At 41.1% G+C, this 17,822-nt stretch overlaps 1 protein-coding gene across 1 annotated transcript in view; it reads left to right on the forward strand.

The window, feature by feature from the left end:
* lrp1bb (low density lipoprotein receptor-related protein 1Bb) overlaps positions 1–17,822 on the forward strand; it is a 393,420-nt gene that overhangs the window by 175,785 nt on the left and 199,813 nt on the right. Inside the window, exons 15-20 of the mRNA XM_070446279.1 lie at positions 7,614–7,736; positions 7,945–8,085; positions 8,675–8,800; positions 12,476–12,592; positions 15,582–15,662; positions 16,045–16,215. Coding sequence (XP_070302380.1) covers positions 7,614–7,736; positions 7,945–8,085; positions 8,675–8,800; positions 12,476–12,592; positions 15,582–15,662; positions 16,045–16,215 — 759 coding nt within the window. The remainder of the gene's footprint in view (positions 1–7,613; positions 7,737–7,944; positions 8,086–8,674; positions 8,801–12,475; positions 12,593–15,581; positions 15,663–16,044; positions 16,216–17,822) is intronic.

Genomic DNA, 17,822 nt, shown 5'->3' on the forward strand with positions numbered 1-17,822 from the left:
TAGGTCACCCCCAGACACATCTAGCTAAGTGGATAGGTCACCCCCAGACACATCTAGCTAAGTGGATAGGTCACCTCCCAGCCACATCTAGCTAATTGGATGGGTCACTATTGTCTAGACATGTACATATGTTCATGAAACACAATAGATGGCCGTAATCACCCCCAGACGCACCTGGCTAATTTGATGGGTCATGTAATAATACGGCCGAAGTGGAGTCTTTTGTTTAGACATGTAGCTAGCTAAACAATGAACCGGCATGATCCCACTCATACTACTAACAACACAAATATTGTCATAGCTGTACATGAATCTGCAGGTAGCAGACAAACTAGGTTCAATGTTATCTAGCTAACATTAGGCTATAACTAGCAATGCAAATGGATTCTGATTCGAATAATATTACTACACAGATAATACACGTAACGTTAGCTAGTGAGCCAGTAAGCTAAAGTTTGCTAGCTAACTAACAGTATGCTTTAACTAGCAATAAAAACCAACTAGGCTTGTAATTTAACCATTTTATTCGTATTTGTGGATGGAATACAAGTTTGTTATTAAGGCATATGAATGTTCACATGTTCAAGAAGGCATTTCTGTCAAAAAACACATTTTGATAAACAAATGGTTACGTTCAAATGCCGTTCATGTGAATTAGTGACGTGAGACATACGCCTAGTTTCCTTCTAACAAGTCACATAAACAGACAATTATAATGATAACGTAATTAGGCACTTACTTTGATAGTAAGGCACGCATGTCCAAAGTTATTATTAGTAGTAAAGGCAATGCGAGCGCAATCTGGAAAATGTGCCAGGGAGTTTAACGATTGTGCTTGGGCTCTCTCAAATTGAGAAGCTCAGTAACGCCTTAAACTTACATTGTCCACSACAGTAAAATGGGCTAATTCTATGTGAATTTATGAGGCGGAACTGTTGTTAGAAAATAAAACTTTTTAGAAAATAATTTGAAATTGACAAGTTGAAACATAGCCTATAGATAATTAGCAGGCAGTGTGAGTTAACTGTTCTGTTACGTAACAATCACATTTTGGAACAGTGAATGCATTCTGACATCACGCTCGTAATGGGCGCCCGTTAGAGATAATTTGGAACTCACAAGGTTTTAAGCAAATTTTTGCTCCTGAATTTATTCAGTCTTGCCATAACAAAGGGGTGACTTACTGACTCAAGACATTTCAGCTTTTCATTATTAATTCATTGGTAACATTTTTGAAAAACACAAGTCTACTTTGACATTATGGGCTTTTTGTGTAGGCCAATGACAAAAAAAAAACTAAATGTAATCCATTTTAAATTCAGCCTATAACACATCAAAAATGTGGAAGAAGTCAAGGGCTATAAATACTTTCTGAAGATTCTGTAGCTGTTAGCATAATGAAAACAGTATAGTCTATCGTAGGAGTGACATATCATGGCTTGCGTAAGATGTTGCATAAATTGACAATGGCAGCAATTTTACTTTGAATTCTACTCTATGGAAATGAAAGACTGACTCAACATAGTGCTGCCTGCTGTCTGTGTGGTGGATGATGATATGTTCCTGTTGTGGGTAGATTCATAGATAGAAGAGGAGAGAGATGCATGATGCACTTGGTTGATGGTGCAGAACTGTAGGGTCTCACAGCCAGGTCCGGTCCTGGCCGTTCTGCCGACCTAGGTGAGACAAAAAAATTACCACCCTCCTATACCCCCACAAAACTAGAATAGTCTAAAATACTTATTTTCCAGATTTTGAAGTTAGGCTCATTTTAGGTTCTGAAAAGTGAAAATACTTATTTTCCGGATGTTGAAACTTCCAACTTTCCTTAAGAACAAAAATGTACCAGATTTTAACGTCTTTGGTTGAAAATACATATTTTCCAGACTTATTCAGGATAATGTTCGGTTCTGAATGAAAGTTGAAATGACGTAATTTACAAACACTGAAAATATGTATTTTTTGGGAATTGATTATATGGCTGAATTTCAACTGCACATATTATACATTCTCAATGAAGTAAGCGTTACATCACAATAATTATTTATTTCACCATTTAATATATGAAAGAGGAGCTAACTGAATATTGCAACATAGAACATTTATCCCTTTATCTGGCACACCAAGAAATAAATATAATGTAAAGTATTTTTCAGAAAAATATGTGTATTTAGCCTTAATATAGGCATAAATGAATTGTCTTTATTTGCATACATTTAAATGTAATAGACAACCCATCACAAACATCTCATCTCAACYGGCTGGTTGAGTTGCCCAATTAGGGTAAACTAATTTTGTATTGGAATTTGCATAGACTTTTGAAATCATAAAGAAATATATGCATTAATTAACATGAATGTCTGCTTCAGTTACTGATAATGGAAGACAAGCCTAGTTAAATGAGGACTGATATGAAATATGAATAAAATATGATACATTTGTCAAAATATGAATTTTCAAATACATGTAAATTAATGTGTTTACTGTTTATTTTTCTTATAAACTGGGTGGTTTGAGCCCAGAATTCTGATTRTCTGACAGCCATGGTATATCAGACCGTATACCAAGGGTAAGACTAAACAATTATTTTTACTGCTCAAACTACTTTGGGAACCAGCTTATAATAGCAATAAGGCACCTCAGAGATTTGTGGTATATGGCCAATATACCACAGCTAAGGGCTGTTTCCAGGCACTCTGTGTTGGGTTGTGCTTAAGAACAGCCCTTAGCCGTGGTATATTGGCCRTATACCACACCTCCTCGGGCCTTAATGCTTAATTATACCATGGCGTTGTTAAATAGTCATTTCTGATTGGCTTGAAGGGAATTCTAGAGTGTGCATTATTTCCCTATAATGCACAGTATATCAGCACGGTAGAATTCAATAGCTATAGTTCATTCTTACATGTTCTATGTTTGAGCTGCTTTTGAACGCAAAAGTTGAATTGAAAACATTATGGGCATTGTTGAATTAGATTTTCGAAATAGCAAGCTAGTTAGCCAAACTGGCAAGTCTGTTTGTTTGGTTACCAAGAAAACAACTGTAGCTATCTAGTAATCTTGCTAGCTACTTCAGTGGATGTTGAACATATTTCTACTTGCAAATGAACACATTTCCAGTGGCAAATGTGTTAAATTATAGCCATGGTATAGCGATAATCAACTCGGGCCCTATGCATTCTCGAAAATAACGCACCTCCGTGGAAGGTTAGTTCCACTCCGCTAGCGCAGACACCTTCCACGTCGTTCATTATTTTCCATAGAACGCATAGCCTCTTGTTGACGTTGATTATTATTATTATTTCACCTTTATTTAACCAGGTAGGCAAGTTGAGAACAAGTTCTCATTTACAATTGCGACCTGGCCATGATAAAGCAAAGCAGTTCGACACAAACAACATCACAGAGTTACACATGGAGTAAAACAAACATAAAGTCAATAATACAGTAGAAAAATAAGTCTATATACAATGTGAGCAAATGAGGTGAGATAAGGGAAGTAAAGGCAAAAAAAGGCCATGGTGGCGAGGTAAATACAATATAGCAAGTAAAACACTGGAATGGTAGATTTGCAGTGGAAGAATGTGCAAAGTAGAAATAGAAATAATGGGGTGCAAAGGAGCAAAATAAATAAATACAGTAGGGGAAGAGGTAGTTGTTTGGGCTAAATTATAGATGGGCTATGTACAGGTGCAGTAATCTGTGAGCTGCTCTGACAGCTGGTGCTTAAAGCTAGTGAAAGAGATAAGTGTTTCCAGTTTCAGAGATTTTTGTAGTTCGTTCCAGTCATTGGCAGCAGACAACTGGAAGGAGAGGCGGCCAAAGGAGGAATTGGCTTTGGGGGTGACCAGAGAGATATACCTGCTGGAGCGCGTGCTACAGGTGGGTGCTGCTATGGTGACCAGCGAGCTGAGATAAGGGGGACTTTACCTAGCAGGGTCTTGTAGATGACCTGGAGCCAGTGGGTTTGGCGACGAGTATGAAGCGAGGGCCAGCCAACGAGAGCGTACAAGTCGCAGTGGTGGGTAGTAGATGGGGCTTTGGTAACAAAACGGATGGCACTGTGATAGACTGCATCCAATTTATTGAGTATGGTATTGGAGGCTATTTTGTAAATGACATCGCCGAAGTCGAGGATCGGTAGGATGGTCAGTTTTACGAGGGTATGTTTGGCAGCATGAGTGAAGGATGCTTTGTTGCGAAATAGGAAGCCAATTCTAGATTTAACTTTGGATTGGAGATGTTTGATGTGAGTCAGGAAGGAGAGTTTACAGTCTAACCAGACACCTAGGTATTTGTAGTCCACATATTCTAAGTCAGAACCGGGCGGGCAGGTGCAGGCAGCGATCGGTTGAAGAGCATGCATTTAGTTTGACTTATATTTAAGAGCAGTTGGAGGCCACGGAAGGAGAGCTTCAATGTATGGCATTGAAGCTCATCTGGAGGGTTGTTAACACAGTGTCCAAAGAAGGGCCAGAAGTATACAGAATGATGTCGTCTGCATAGTGGTGGATCAGAGAMTCACCAGCAGCAAGAGCGACATCATTGATGTATACAGAGAAGAGAGTCGGCCCAAGAATTGAACCCTGTGGCACCCCCATAGAGACTGCCAGAGGCCCGGACAACAGGCCCTCCAATTTGACACACTGAACTCTATCTGAGAAGTAGTTGGTGAACCAGGCAATCATTTGAGAAACCAAGGCTATTGAGTCTGCCGATGAGGATGTGGTGACTGACAGAGTCGAAAGCCTTGGCCAGGTCAGTGAAAACGGCTGCACAGTATTGTTTCTTATCGATGGCGGTTAAGATATCGTTTAGGACCTTGAGCGTGGCTGAGGTGCACCCATGACCAGCTCTGAAACCAGATTGCATAGCGGAGAAGGTGCGGTGGGTTTSGAAATGGTCGGTAATCTGTTTGTTGACTTGGCTTTCGAAGACCTTAGAAAGGTAGGGTAGGATAGATATAGGTCTGTAGCAGTTTGGGTCAAGAGTGTCCCCCCCTTTGAAGAGGGGGATGACCGCAGCTACTTTCCAATCTTTGGGAATCTCTGATGACACGAAAGAGAGGTTGAACAGGCTAGTAATAGRGGTTGCAACATTTTCGTCAGATAATTTTAGAAAAAAAGGGTCCAGATTGTCTAGCCCGGCTGATTTGTAGGGGTCCAGATTTTGCAGCTCTTTCAGAACATCAGCTGACTGGATTTGGGAGAAGGAGAAATGGGGAAGGCTTGGGCATATTGCTGTGGGGGGTGCAGTGCTGTTGACCGGGGTAGGGGTAGCCAGGTGGAAAGCATGGCCAGCCGTAGAAAAATGCATATTGAAATTCTCAATTATAGACGATTTATCAGTGACAGAGTTTCCTATCCTCAGTGCAGTGGGTAGCTGGTAGGAGGTACTCTTATTCTCCATGGACTTTACAGTGTCCCAGAACTTTTTTGAGTTTGTGTTGCAGGAATCAAATTTCTGCTTGAAAAAGCTAGCCTTGGCTTTTCTAACTGCATGTGTATATTGGGACGGGATGAGGTCAATATCCTTCCAGGATACCCGGGCCAGTTAGATTAGAATGGCCTGGTCGCTGAAGTGTTTCAGGGAGCGTTTGACGGTGATGAGTGGAGGTCGTTTGACCGCTGACCCATTACGGATGCAGGCAATGAGGCAGTGATCGCTGAGATATTGGTTGAAAACAGCAGAGGTGTATTTGGAGGGCAAGTTGGTTAGGATGATATCTATGAGGGTGCCCGTGTTTACGGCTTTGGGGTGGTACCTGGTAGGTTCATTGATAATTTGTGTGAGATTGAGGGCATCAAGCTTAGATTGTAGGATGGCTGGGGTGTTAAGCATGTCCCTGTTTAGGTCACCTAGCAGCATGAGCTCTGAAGATAGATGGGGGGCAATCAGTTCACATATGGTGTCCAGAGCACAGCTGGGGCCAGAGGGTGGTCTATAGCAGGCGGCAAATTATTATTATCCCTTACATAATGCCTGTAAAATTACATGTACTGAATAATGATATGAAACATATTAAAGATAACAGGCAGACAGTAAATACTGATATGAATATGAAAAGATTTTTCCTATTTGCACAGACAAAAAAATCACAACAATACTTATCCAYTGTTCATAATAGCTAGCTTTGACTAAATTGCATTACTTTAATCGGCAACTCAATATTATAATATATATATAATATTATAATGTCATATTCACATCGAAGCTCCTTTTTTATTTGATTGGGCGCCATTTAGGTTAGGCGCCATTTAGGTTAGTCTATTTGRTCGGCGAAACGTGTATGATGTAAAATGTGACAATTTCATAAATTTGATCTCTAGCCTATAGGCTACAGAAAATGGCACATACTCTTTCTACCATAAGCTAGATAGTTTTTTACGGAACGTTGGTAGAGCGCCGCAGCGGTGTGTCTCCAACAGCACCCTGGAGAGGTGCACTGGACAAGCGAAATATTTTGTGCTCCTGCCTTTGACAAAGTGGGCACTGTTTATCACGGGGCGGCATCAGCTCTCACCTAAATAGCCTATATTCTGTACCACTGGGTGAGAGAAATTGTAATTGTTTTTGGGAAAAGTTATGTGAGGTTTTATGTGTTGTTGGAGGTGCGTCTTGGTCAGTTGAGCTCGGAAAATGCCGCCCACTCCAATCTGCCGCCTGCCTAATAGGCGGGCCAGCCCTGCTCACAGCAGGTAGAACCCTTGTTATCCTGCCGAAGCGTCGGTGAATCACTGTTTAGTGTTCCGACTGTGTACGTGTGGAGCAAGGGGAAGCGTGATTAMTGTCATCTCCTCTCAGAAATAGAGAAAGTACCAACACTAATTATCTGCTTGGTAATCAATGGATTAAGATAAGAGGCATTTTGAGATGATTCACTGCTTGTGGGTTTTTCATTTGTGTAATAATTTATTTTGTTTCACATCAAAATAATACAGTTTGTTAGAGTGGTGTAGGAGTGTGGTATGCCAAGTATGTAATGATGTGATGCAGAGAAAGAGTGAGGGAGAATATAACTGGCAGTATGAGTTCTAATTCTCAGCATGGGGGAAAGAAGAATTTCGCTGGCCATTCCTCCAAAAGTCATGTCACCAAAGAGATTAATTGGCCCTGCTGTCCTCTGAGTATTACTGATTGGCTCTCACAAAACAGAAACCTTTATCTCATTGGCTCAGGCATTGCCTTTGGACCTTACACTAAACAAAACCAACAATGGACTCCATGCCTCAACTTTATAAGTGACAGTTTCTTCACACAAAGACAGTTTCTTCTCTCTTGAGAACAGTTGGCTTTGTCCTAAAAGACAAATTATTTTCCTGAAAGAATAAAAATGTCAAATGGCTACTCTCCACAATGTCCCCAATAATTCATTTGACGTGTGGTTATAGATGATGTGGCACCCACCTGGCACATCCTTCTCAAACAGGAAATGGCTTTTGTATTAAAGATATATTTTATGTGTGTTTCTTCACAGTTCACATTGACCTTGTTGTTCGTAGAGCGAGACGACGACAGACGGAACATCAAAAGAGAAACATGACAAAATACAATAATAATGCTTTAGAAGAATATGATTTCCGGTAAATAATGGTACTACTCTGTAATTCCAGGTGACAATGCATGCAGAGTGAATTATGGGGGATGCGGTACCCTCTGCCTCTCTATCCCAGGGGGCCGAGTGTGTGCCTGTGCTGACAACCAGCTACTGGAGAAGAACAATGTCACCTGCTTAGGTACAGTAGAACCATGAAGTGAATTAGCCAGAGTAGTACAATTGCACTGTAGACAAGCTAAGAAATGAACATGGTTTTCTCTCACAAATATTTTGTGATTATTTTGTATGCTTGACTTTTCAATGGAATTAATTCCACTGTGGTTTAATTTGGCTCAAGTCTGTTTCTGTTATTAAAGTCATTTTCTCTGTTATGTCTGTTAATTAAGTGTCATCAGGGGGGGTGGAGCCACAGCTCTGTAAGAGCGATGAGTTTCAGTGTCGTAACCATCGCTGTATCCGTGCGTCATGGAAGTGTGACGGAGATGATGACTGTCTGGATGGAAGTGACGAGGAGCCCCATAACTGCTGTGTGTATTTATCTGTCTGTTGTCTCTGTCCCGCACACACACGCACACATACACACACAAACATTCACACACACCACTTACCATGCAACGTTGCATAAGTTGATCTTTTCTTGCTATCAACTTTTATCTCGCTACACGTCATTGATACTGTATGATTCAAAGCTGGTGAATACTGCCCACTCCTCTCCTTTCTTCCCCATCTATTTGCCTCAGAAGAGAATTGGCTGTTGAGTGAATCAATAAGATAAACAGCATGTTAGACGCTTGGGTGCTGACTCATTTCTCACTATGAAAAATACTATAATGTAATCTTCTGCCAGAATGATCAGATTTGCAAAATCTATTATCTGCCCTGCTGGAATGTCTGCATGCCTTCTATCTAACAAGATTTGAGACATTCTGACCCAAATTCCTGCTTCGCATTGCTGTCTGTCATTTGTACTGAACTCTTCAAGTCAGAAACGGTAAATGTCAGGTTTGTAAGTCCTTTACCAGGCAAATTCCATCCCACAAAGCAGCTCAACTAGGACATTTTTAAAACATGAAATGGTGCTAAGATGATATGAGTGTCTCTGTCTGTGTATTTCAGCCAACCACAGTTGTCCCATAGACCAGTTCAAGTGCCTCAGTAATCGCTGCATCCCTAAGAGATGGCTGTGTGATGGAACTAATGACTGTGGGAACAATGAGGATGAGTCCAACACCACATGTTCAGGTAACTGATACAATACCTCAGCTTTTTCTCAGATCTGCAGTCCAGCAATTGCATTGTGTTATGTAGTATATGTCACTGGCATTTTCTAAGCTATGATAATACATTGCTGTGTGTCATGCCCTGGCCTTAGTATTCTTTGTTTTCTGTAATATTTTGGTTAGGTCAGGGTGTGACAGGGGGGATGTTTGTGTGTATTTGTCTCGTCTTGGGTGGTTGTATTGTATAGGGGGTTTTGTAGAGGTTATGGGGTTGTGTATAGTGTAGGTGTCTAGGTAAGTCTATGGTTGTCTGAATGGTTCTCAATCAGAGACAGCTGTCTTTCATTGTCTCTGATTGGGAGCCATATTTAAGGCAGCCATAGGCATTAGGCTATTGTGGGTAATTGTCTGTGTTTAGTGTCAGCACTATTTGTTTGAATAGCTTCACAGTCGTCTGTTTGTTGTTTTTGTTCGTTTGTTTCGTCTTCATAATAAAGAAGATGTCTTTCTATCACGCTGCGCCTTGGTCCACTCTGCCTCATTACAACGATCGTGACACTGTGGTACATTTCACTTAGTCAGATGGACTATGTATAGTTAAAGAATGCAAACCTCTACCCCCTAGCAACTTCAACTTCCTCCGCAGAAAGGTTTCTGCACATCAAAGCATCAAATAGCAGGGTAGTCCAACATTCCTAGTCATGTCTTACGACACTATACAAGCCAGCAGCCACAGTCAGTGTGATCAATCTCATGTGAAAGCTCAGAATCAGAGAAGTTTAGCACTCTCAAAAGGTAACTTTTCCTGCAATCGAGTTATTGTCAGAATCACTTACGTCTGTCCATACCATAGTGGCTTTTTTCCCTTCACACCTAACAGCCAAGTTGCCAGCCTTGCCTCTTAAAAGTTGTGATCCTTCCAGGATCAATCAATGGGTGATAAATGTTGCCTTGTCATCAGAATGACATGCATGTTACACACACAGCACCACCAAGAGAACGCTGCCCGTGTGCTGTCCTGGTGCTGTGCTGTCGTTGCATGTCTGTCTCTGTTCACAGACATTGAGTATACAGTGAGCTCCAAAAGTATTGGGACAGTGACCAATATGTATTTTATTTTTTGCTTTGTACTCCAGCACTTTGGATTTGACATTATACAATGAGCGTGCGGTTAAAGTGCAGACAGTCAGTTTTAATTTGAGGATAATTTCATCCATATCGGGTGAAGCGTTTAGGAATCAGAGCACTTTTTGTACATAGTTCACCTTGGGGGACAAAAGTATTGGTACAAATTCACATGTGTATTAAAGTAGTCAAAAGTGTAGTATTTGGTCCCATATTCCTAGCATGGAATGATTACATCAAGCTTGTGACTTTACAAACTTGTTGGATACATTTGCTGTTTGTTTTGGTTGTGTTTCAGATTATTTTGTGCCCAGTAGAAATGAATGGTAAATAATGTATTGGGTCATTTTAGAGTCACTTTTATTGCAAATAAGAATAGAATGTTTCTAAACACTTCTACATTCGCTCCCGAGTGGTGAAGCGGTCTAAGACACTGCATCTCAGTGCTAGAGGTGTCACTACAGACCCTGGTTCGATCCCGGGCTGTTTCACAACCGGCCGTGATCGGGTGTACCAGAGGACAGGCGCACAATTGGCCCAGTGTCGTCCGGGTTAAGGGAGGGTTTGACCCGGGTAGGTGCTGTAAAATAAGAATTAGTTCTGAACTGACTTGCCTGGAAAAATATAAAATAAATGCATTAATGTGGATGCTACCATGACTACGGATAGTCCTGAATGAATTGTGAATAATGATCAGTGAGAAAGTTAGACGCACAAATATCATACCCCCTAAAAATGCTAACCTCCCCTGTTATTGTAATGATGAGAGGTTAGCATGTGTTGGTAGTATGATATTTGTGCATCTGTAACTTTCTCATTCATCATTATTCACAATTCATTCAGGACTATCTGTAATCATGGTAGCACCCATGTTAATGTAGAAGTGTATAAAAACATTCTATTCTCATTTACAATAAAAGTGACTCCAAAAACACAATACAAGCTTGATTGCATGAAGCTTCTGTATTGTCACAAGCTTGATGTAATCATTGCGTGCTGGGAATATGAGATCAAATACTAAACTTTTGACTATTTTAATACACATACACTATGTATGCAAAAGTATGTGGACATCCCTTCAAATTAGTGGATTTGGCTATTCCAGCCACACCATCATTGCTTAAAGGTATATAAAATCGAGCATACAGCCATGCGATCTCCATAGCCCAACATTGTCAGTAGAATAGCCTTACTGAAGAGCTCAGTGACTTTCTACGTGGCACCGTCATAGGATTCCACAATTCAGTTCGTAAAATTTCTGCCCAGCTCACAGAACGAACCGCCAAGTGCTGAAAAGCGTAGCGCATTAAAATCGGCTATCCTCGGTTGCAACACTCACTACCATGTTGCTTCCAGAGGCAGGAACATCAGCACAAGAACTGTTCGTCGGGAGCTTCATGAAATTAGTTTTCATGTACGAGCAGCCGCACACAAGTCTAAGATCACCATTCGCAATGCCAAGCGTCAGCTGGAGTGGTGTAAAGCTCGCCGCCATTGGACTCTAGAGCAAAAACGCGGTCTCTCGAGTGATGAATCACACTTCACCATCTGGCAGCCTACTGAAGAATCTGGGTTTGGTGGATGACAGGAGAACGCTACCTGCCCCAAAGCATAGTGCCAACTGTAAAGTTTGGTGGAGGAGGAATAATGGTCTGGGGATGTTTTTCATGGTTCGGGCTAGGCCCCTTAGTTCCAGTGAAGGGGAATCTTAACGCTACAGCATCTAGACGATTCTGTGCGTCCAACTTTGTGGCAAGTTTGGGGAAGGCCCTTTCCTGTTAAATGAGGTTGAGGTCCACACAGAAATGRTTTGTCGAGATCGGTGTGGAAGAACTTGACTGGCCTGCAAAGAGCCCTGTCCTCAACCCAATTTAACACCTTTGGGATGAATTGTAACGCCGACTGCAAGCCAGGCCTAATTGCCCAACATCCGTGCCCGATCTCATTAATGCTCTTGTGGCTGAATGGAAGCAAGTCCCTGCAGCAATGTTCCAACATCTAGTGGAAAGCCTTCCCAAAAGAGTGGAGGCTGTTATAGCAGCAAAGAGGGGGACCAACTCCATATTAATGCCCATGATTTTGGAATGAGATGTTCTATGAGCAGGTGTCCACATATGTTTGATCATGTTGGTCATGTAGTGTATAAGGGAGTTTGTCCCAATACTTTGGTCTCCAAAAATGGGGGTACTATGTACAGAAAGTGCTGTAATTTCTAAACGGTTCACCCGATAGGGATGAAAATACCCTCAAATTAAAGCTGACAGTTAGCACTTTAACTCCATAGTCATTGTATCATTTCAAATCCAAAGTGCTGGAGTACAGAGCCAAAACAACAAAATGTGTCAATGTATGTGACTGAAAGGTTCGTTTAAGGGCTCTGCTCGTTTACTCCAGACTTTATATATGTGATATATCTGTCATGGAGAGATCAACTTAAGCTCCACAGGCCTTACATTGACATGCCATATGATTGAATGATCATTAGGGGGCTGAACATGTCTGGCTTTAACTTAACACCGATGTGATTGAATTACAAATGCTCTGCTGTCTTCCATGTCTTTCTCTTTCTCAGCCCAGGCCTGTCAGCCCAACCAGTTCTCCTGTCGGAACGGACGCTGTATCCCCCAGGCCTGGTGCTGCGACCGGGACGACGACTGCGGGGACATGTCCGATGAGACTTCCTCCTGTGGTGAGTCAGACTCTCAGTCTGCATTATATGGCCCTGAATCCTGGCGATAAACTCAGTTTTTGATTATGTGTGATCGTTAAGGGTGAGCATCTCAAGTTAGGTTTCAGCCCTGTAAGATTATTCACACTAAAACGACCTAGTAGACCAAATCAGAACAAACACTCTCTGCTGTTTATGTTTTTGGAAAGGAAGGAAAGTGCTGGGTTTTWAAACGCCAAGAGAGGCTTTCAAAGAAGAAGATGTGACCACTTTTACGATGACACTGTCAGATCTGAAGATTCTATTGACCTCATCCCCAACCTTGAGAGGAAAAGAAAAGGACATACCGCTGTGAGGTGTAGCTCAGAGGAAATGGTTCAGTGGAAAAGACAGCTCGTCTTTTAGTGACCCAACTACACCAGAGAAGCCTTAAAAGTATTTCAATATTTGCCTCCTGGTGAGACAACTGAATGCTAGCTTGGCTGTTTGAACTCTTAGTGTGTGTTCTTGTCTAGTGCACAGCAGCCAGTTGGTTATATTTCTATTAAAATATAGTGCTTCCCTCTTTTTAAGGAGTAAAAAGGCTTGTTCTTATCTAGTTTCTGAAAAGTAAAATGCAATATCCAATTGAACAATCACAGGTTGTTGAATATGATTAATGAGCAGGCTATTGGGTTACCTTTTAATTGGCATAGTCTTAGTTGTGATGGGGATGCATGAGTGTACCAGTGTGCTTATTATTTGGAGAAATAAGAATAGATTTATTATGATGTCCTTGCTATCTATCTGACACTGTTTTCAAGCTGTTTCCCCTAAATCTCATTTTCCTACAAGAATGTCCCTTATAGCTATTTCTTAATTTACTAGTTCCTTGAATACTTTGTTGTCTCTCTTACATTGCTTGTTTCATTCGTGTGAGTTTTAGCAGTTACATTATTAAATAGCCCTGAGTCCTCAGGGCCAGGAGCTGAGCATTCACTTCTTACTCACTGATTAAGGAGAGTTAGAATGATGCTGCGAAATAACACGTGTAGCATTWAATTTTTTTTTTTAGTATTGCAGAATTACGCAGTGTATCAAAACTTATACCAAAGTAAGTAAAAATTTTGTTTTCATATTTCTTTTTACAGTACCTGATTTCAACTGGCTATACTGTAACTTGTTATCTTTCTGGTACACTAGTCTAATCTCATAACTATACTTGTGTGTGACTTTCATGTAGAGGGAGCTTTCCATGCCGTAAGTTACATATTTAGTGATGTGAGGTGGAACTAGTTGAATTACTTACAAATCGTAAAAAAACTGGGAAAACACATTTAAAAGGTTTTTAAAACCTCCTGTCCCTTCACTGTTTGTGGTAAAGATGGCGCATGGCAATCTCTGATGATCAGTGCCAGGCCCTGCATAGTGTTGTATCGTCTCCGACTCCTTTGTGTGCTTACTAAGCTGCTTCAATACACAGTCACAAACAGCCAGGGTGTAAGCTGTAATTAAAGTTCATGCTCGACTTCATTCAGTCATAATCAAGCTGCGCTGCAAAACATATTCTCTCTCATAGTGTTGTCTGAGATTCCTCAGGCATTACTGCGCTGTAGGAGTTCCCACAGAGTCTCTGGAAGCTCAATTTTCTCCACTGCAGCGACAGTGGGTTTTTAAAACCTGAAGCTCCACGCCGCGATTGAGCCGTTGTTGCTCCTAGAGGTTTCCACTTCACAATAACAGCACTTACTGCACTTACAGCTCTATCAGGGCAGAAATTTGACGAACTGACTTGTTGGAAAGGTGGCATCCTATGACGGTGCGCTCGATTTTATACACCTGTAAGCAATGGGTGTGGCTGAAATAGCCTAATCCACTAAGTACATCACTGGGCTGTCCGCCATCCAGGACCTCTATATCAGGAGGTGTCATAGTAAGGCCTGAAAAATTGCCAAACAATCCAGCCACCCAAGCCATAGACTGTTCACTCTGCTACCGTCCGGCGAACGGTACCGGAGCATCGGCTCTTGGACCAATAGGATCCGAGACAGCTTCTACCTCGAAGCCATAAGACTGCTAAATAGCCAGACTGCTAAATAGTCAATTAATGGTATCCGAACTGTCTGCACTGACTCAATCTTGCACTGACCCTACGCACACTCACTAGACWTTATATACACTCCATATACTCACTCACTCACTCACACACACACACTACACTCACTCCCACACAAAACCCTCACACATTCACATACACTACATGTGCGCACACACAACACACACACGCATACCGACACAACACACATACACACATACACAGACACCGAGCTGTCTGTTTAAACAACTAGCACACAGCTTAGACACCCATGCATACCACACAAGACATCGGTCTCTTCACAGTCCCCAAGTCCAGAACAGACTATGGGAGGCGCACAGTACTACAAAGAGCCATGACTACATGGAACTCTATTCCACATCAGGTAACTGATGCAAGCATTAGAATCAGATTTTAAAAACAGATAAAAATACACCTTATGGAACAGCGGGGACTGTGAAGCAACACAAACACAGGCAGCAGCTAATGGGGATTCATAATACACACATACTGTACATACACACACTTTTACACTCTTCATTTGCTGCTGCTACTCTGTCCTTTTTTTTTCTCTTATTATTATCTATTTGGATGCCTAGTTACTTTACCCTGACTTCATGTACATATCTACCTCAAATACCTTGTACCTCTGAACATTGATCTGATACGGGTACTCCCTGAATATAGCTCAAAACTTGTGTATTTCATTTTTAATTATTCTTTTTTAACTTTGCATCGTTGGGAAAGGTTCGTAAGCAAGCATTTCACTGCGAAGTCTTCGACAGTTGTATTCGGCGCATGTGATAAATACAGTTTGATTTGGAATGGAGTGTTTGGAAGGAGTTTCAGACAATGTATTTTCAGAATGAATGTGGCCCTATGGGTTTGAGGTTTAGATAACTATAGTTGATTGTCTCTCTGCCTTTGTGTCTACAGCCTTCCCGACCTGTGAGCCCCTCACCCAGTTCAGCTGTTCCAATGGGAGATGCATCAGTGTCAAGTGGCATTGTGATTCAGGTACGTTTCTACTATAGCTGTTTCTCCCTGAACGACCATCCTTGAGAATCTGGTATGATTGTACAGAGCTTTAATAAAGATGAGCAACTTTGAGGTCAGAATACTCAAGGACAGAAGTTGAGAAACACTGAGCTACTGTACATTTCATGCACCTCATATAACCCACAACTTTGAAATCAACCACTGTCTCCTTATGTAACTAAAGTGGTTCAGAAAACCACACCCATTGAGCTGAGTACTTTAACCTTGCCTGTAAGTAAAGACTTATGTTACCTCCCCAAGCTAATGCATAGGCTTTAGCTTAGCGTGCTAACACAGTTTAATGATATGCAGGAGTCAAACCTAGTCAGTCACACTTACTCTTTTTCCTCTGTATCCCTAGATGATGACTGTGGAGATGGTAGTGACGAGGTTGGTTGTGTCCACTCCTGTTCCAACACCCAGTTCCAGTGCTCCAGTGGGAGGTGTATCCCAGACCACTGGGCCTGCGATGGGGACAACGACTGTGGGGACTTCAGCGATGAGAACACTACTTGTGGAGGAGATGGAGCTGGTGAGAGAAACAATGCTGTTATTTGTTTAATACCTGTATCGTAGCACTTTTTGTTAGCAATTACAAGATTATGTTCCCACAGTTAAGATAAATGATGCTGCTACTACTACCATGAATCCATAATGAAAATTCTACTCTAAGTGATAGCGCCATCCCTCATTTTGTCAAGTACATTTTGCACTAAGTATCACATTATCTATCTCAACATGAGGTAGATGTTTCAAGTCAGGCTTACTACTCCTCATTACTACACATGTATCAATGATTGTAACTATCAATTATTCAATTGCCATTTAAATCAGTAGAAAGATTTATTTTTAAAGATAATGATGAGTTCAAAGTAACTATTAATTGGCCTGGTCTAATGTCCTTAAGTCTTCATCCTCCTTGCTCGGCTCTCGCTCGGCTGATCTAATCTCATCTACTCTTTACAAGAGTACAACCATCAAGAATATTTTAATCTGTTATAATTACCCCAGAAGGCTGAGTTGGGCCCGGCCGGCTGGAATACTCACAGCTCACTAGCTTGTCACTAGAATGAGGAAGCTATTCATCAAACCGTGTCCTGATGTCAAGCCTGAGCCCCAGCTCCAGCCTTTTCCTCTCTACTCTAACACAGTGTAGTGTTGCTGTGTTGTGGGCCACCCCAGGGGTAACAGCTCTGGCTCAGCAGGCTCTGACTGTTATGGAAATCCTTCTGATCTCTGACATCCAAGCATTAAATGTGTTTTCTTTTTGGAAGTCAGAGTTTTTTGCATAGAAAAGTCTTGGGTGGGCTGCCTAACTGTTTTGTTAGGTAGCCCACCCATGTCCAAACAGTAAAAAAATGAATACAACTTAGAACAGCTAACTAGATATAAAGCATGCAGGAAAGATAATGGACCTATATATTTTTAAATAAGGTCCTCTTTGAGAACTCATAATCACCAAAATAAAGGCTAGACAGTCAGGGAGAATCTAAAATTCAAAACATTATGCATTCAGGAGCATTTTGGTCATTGATTTTGTAAGCATAGCATAAGCCATGGAAAAATTTGTAGAATTGCAGGAAAATAGCTTTAATATTGCACCAATGGCCACACCCACTGCCATGCCACCACCTAAGCCCCATTTTGATCCAGAAAAAAACCTGGAAATTAAAAATAAATTATTGGCAATGTGGAAGTGGTTAGGTTATATACAGTCGGTCTTGTGACTACTTAGCATGATTAAAAATATAATTTAAAAGAATATATATAACCCAATATTGTCAAAAAACAAACACATTTCCGCTGTTACATAAGGATTCTATTTACAGTGCCTTGTAAATGTATTCATCAACCTTGGCGTTTTTCCTATATTGTTTTTTGGGGGATTTCATGTAATGGACATAGACAAAATAGTCCAAATTGGTGAAGTGAAATAAACAAATTACTTGTTTCAAAAAATTCAAAAAAATAAACAACTGAAAAGTGGTGCGTGCATATGTATTCACCCCCTTTGCTATGAAGCCCCTAAATAAGAACTGGTGCAACCAATTACCTTCAGAAGTCACATAATTAGTTAAATAAAGTCCACATGTGTGCAATCTAAGTGCCACATGATCTGTCACATGATCTCAATATATA

Source organism: Salvelinus sp. IW2-2015, linkage group LG2, assembly GCF_002910315.2.
Source record: "Salvelinus sp. IW2-2015 linkage group LG2, ASM291031v2, whole genome shotgun sequence".
NCBI lineage: Eukaryota > Metazoa > Chordata > Actinopteri > Salmoniformes > Salmonidae > Salvelinus > Salvelinus sp. IW2-2015.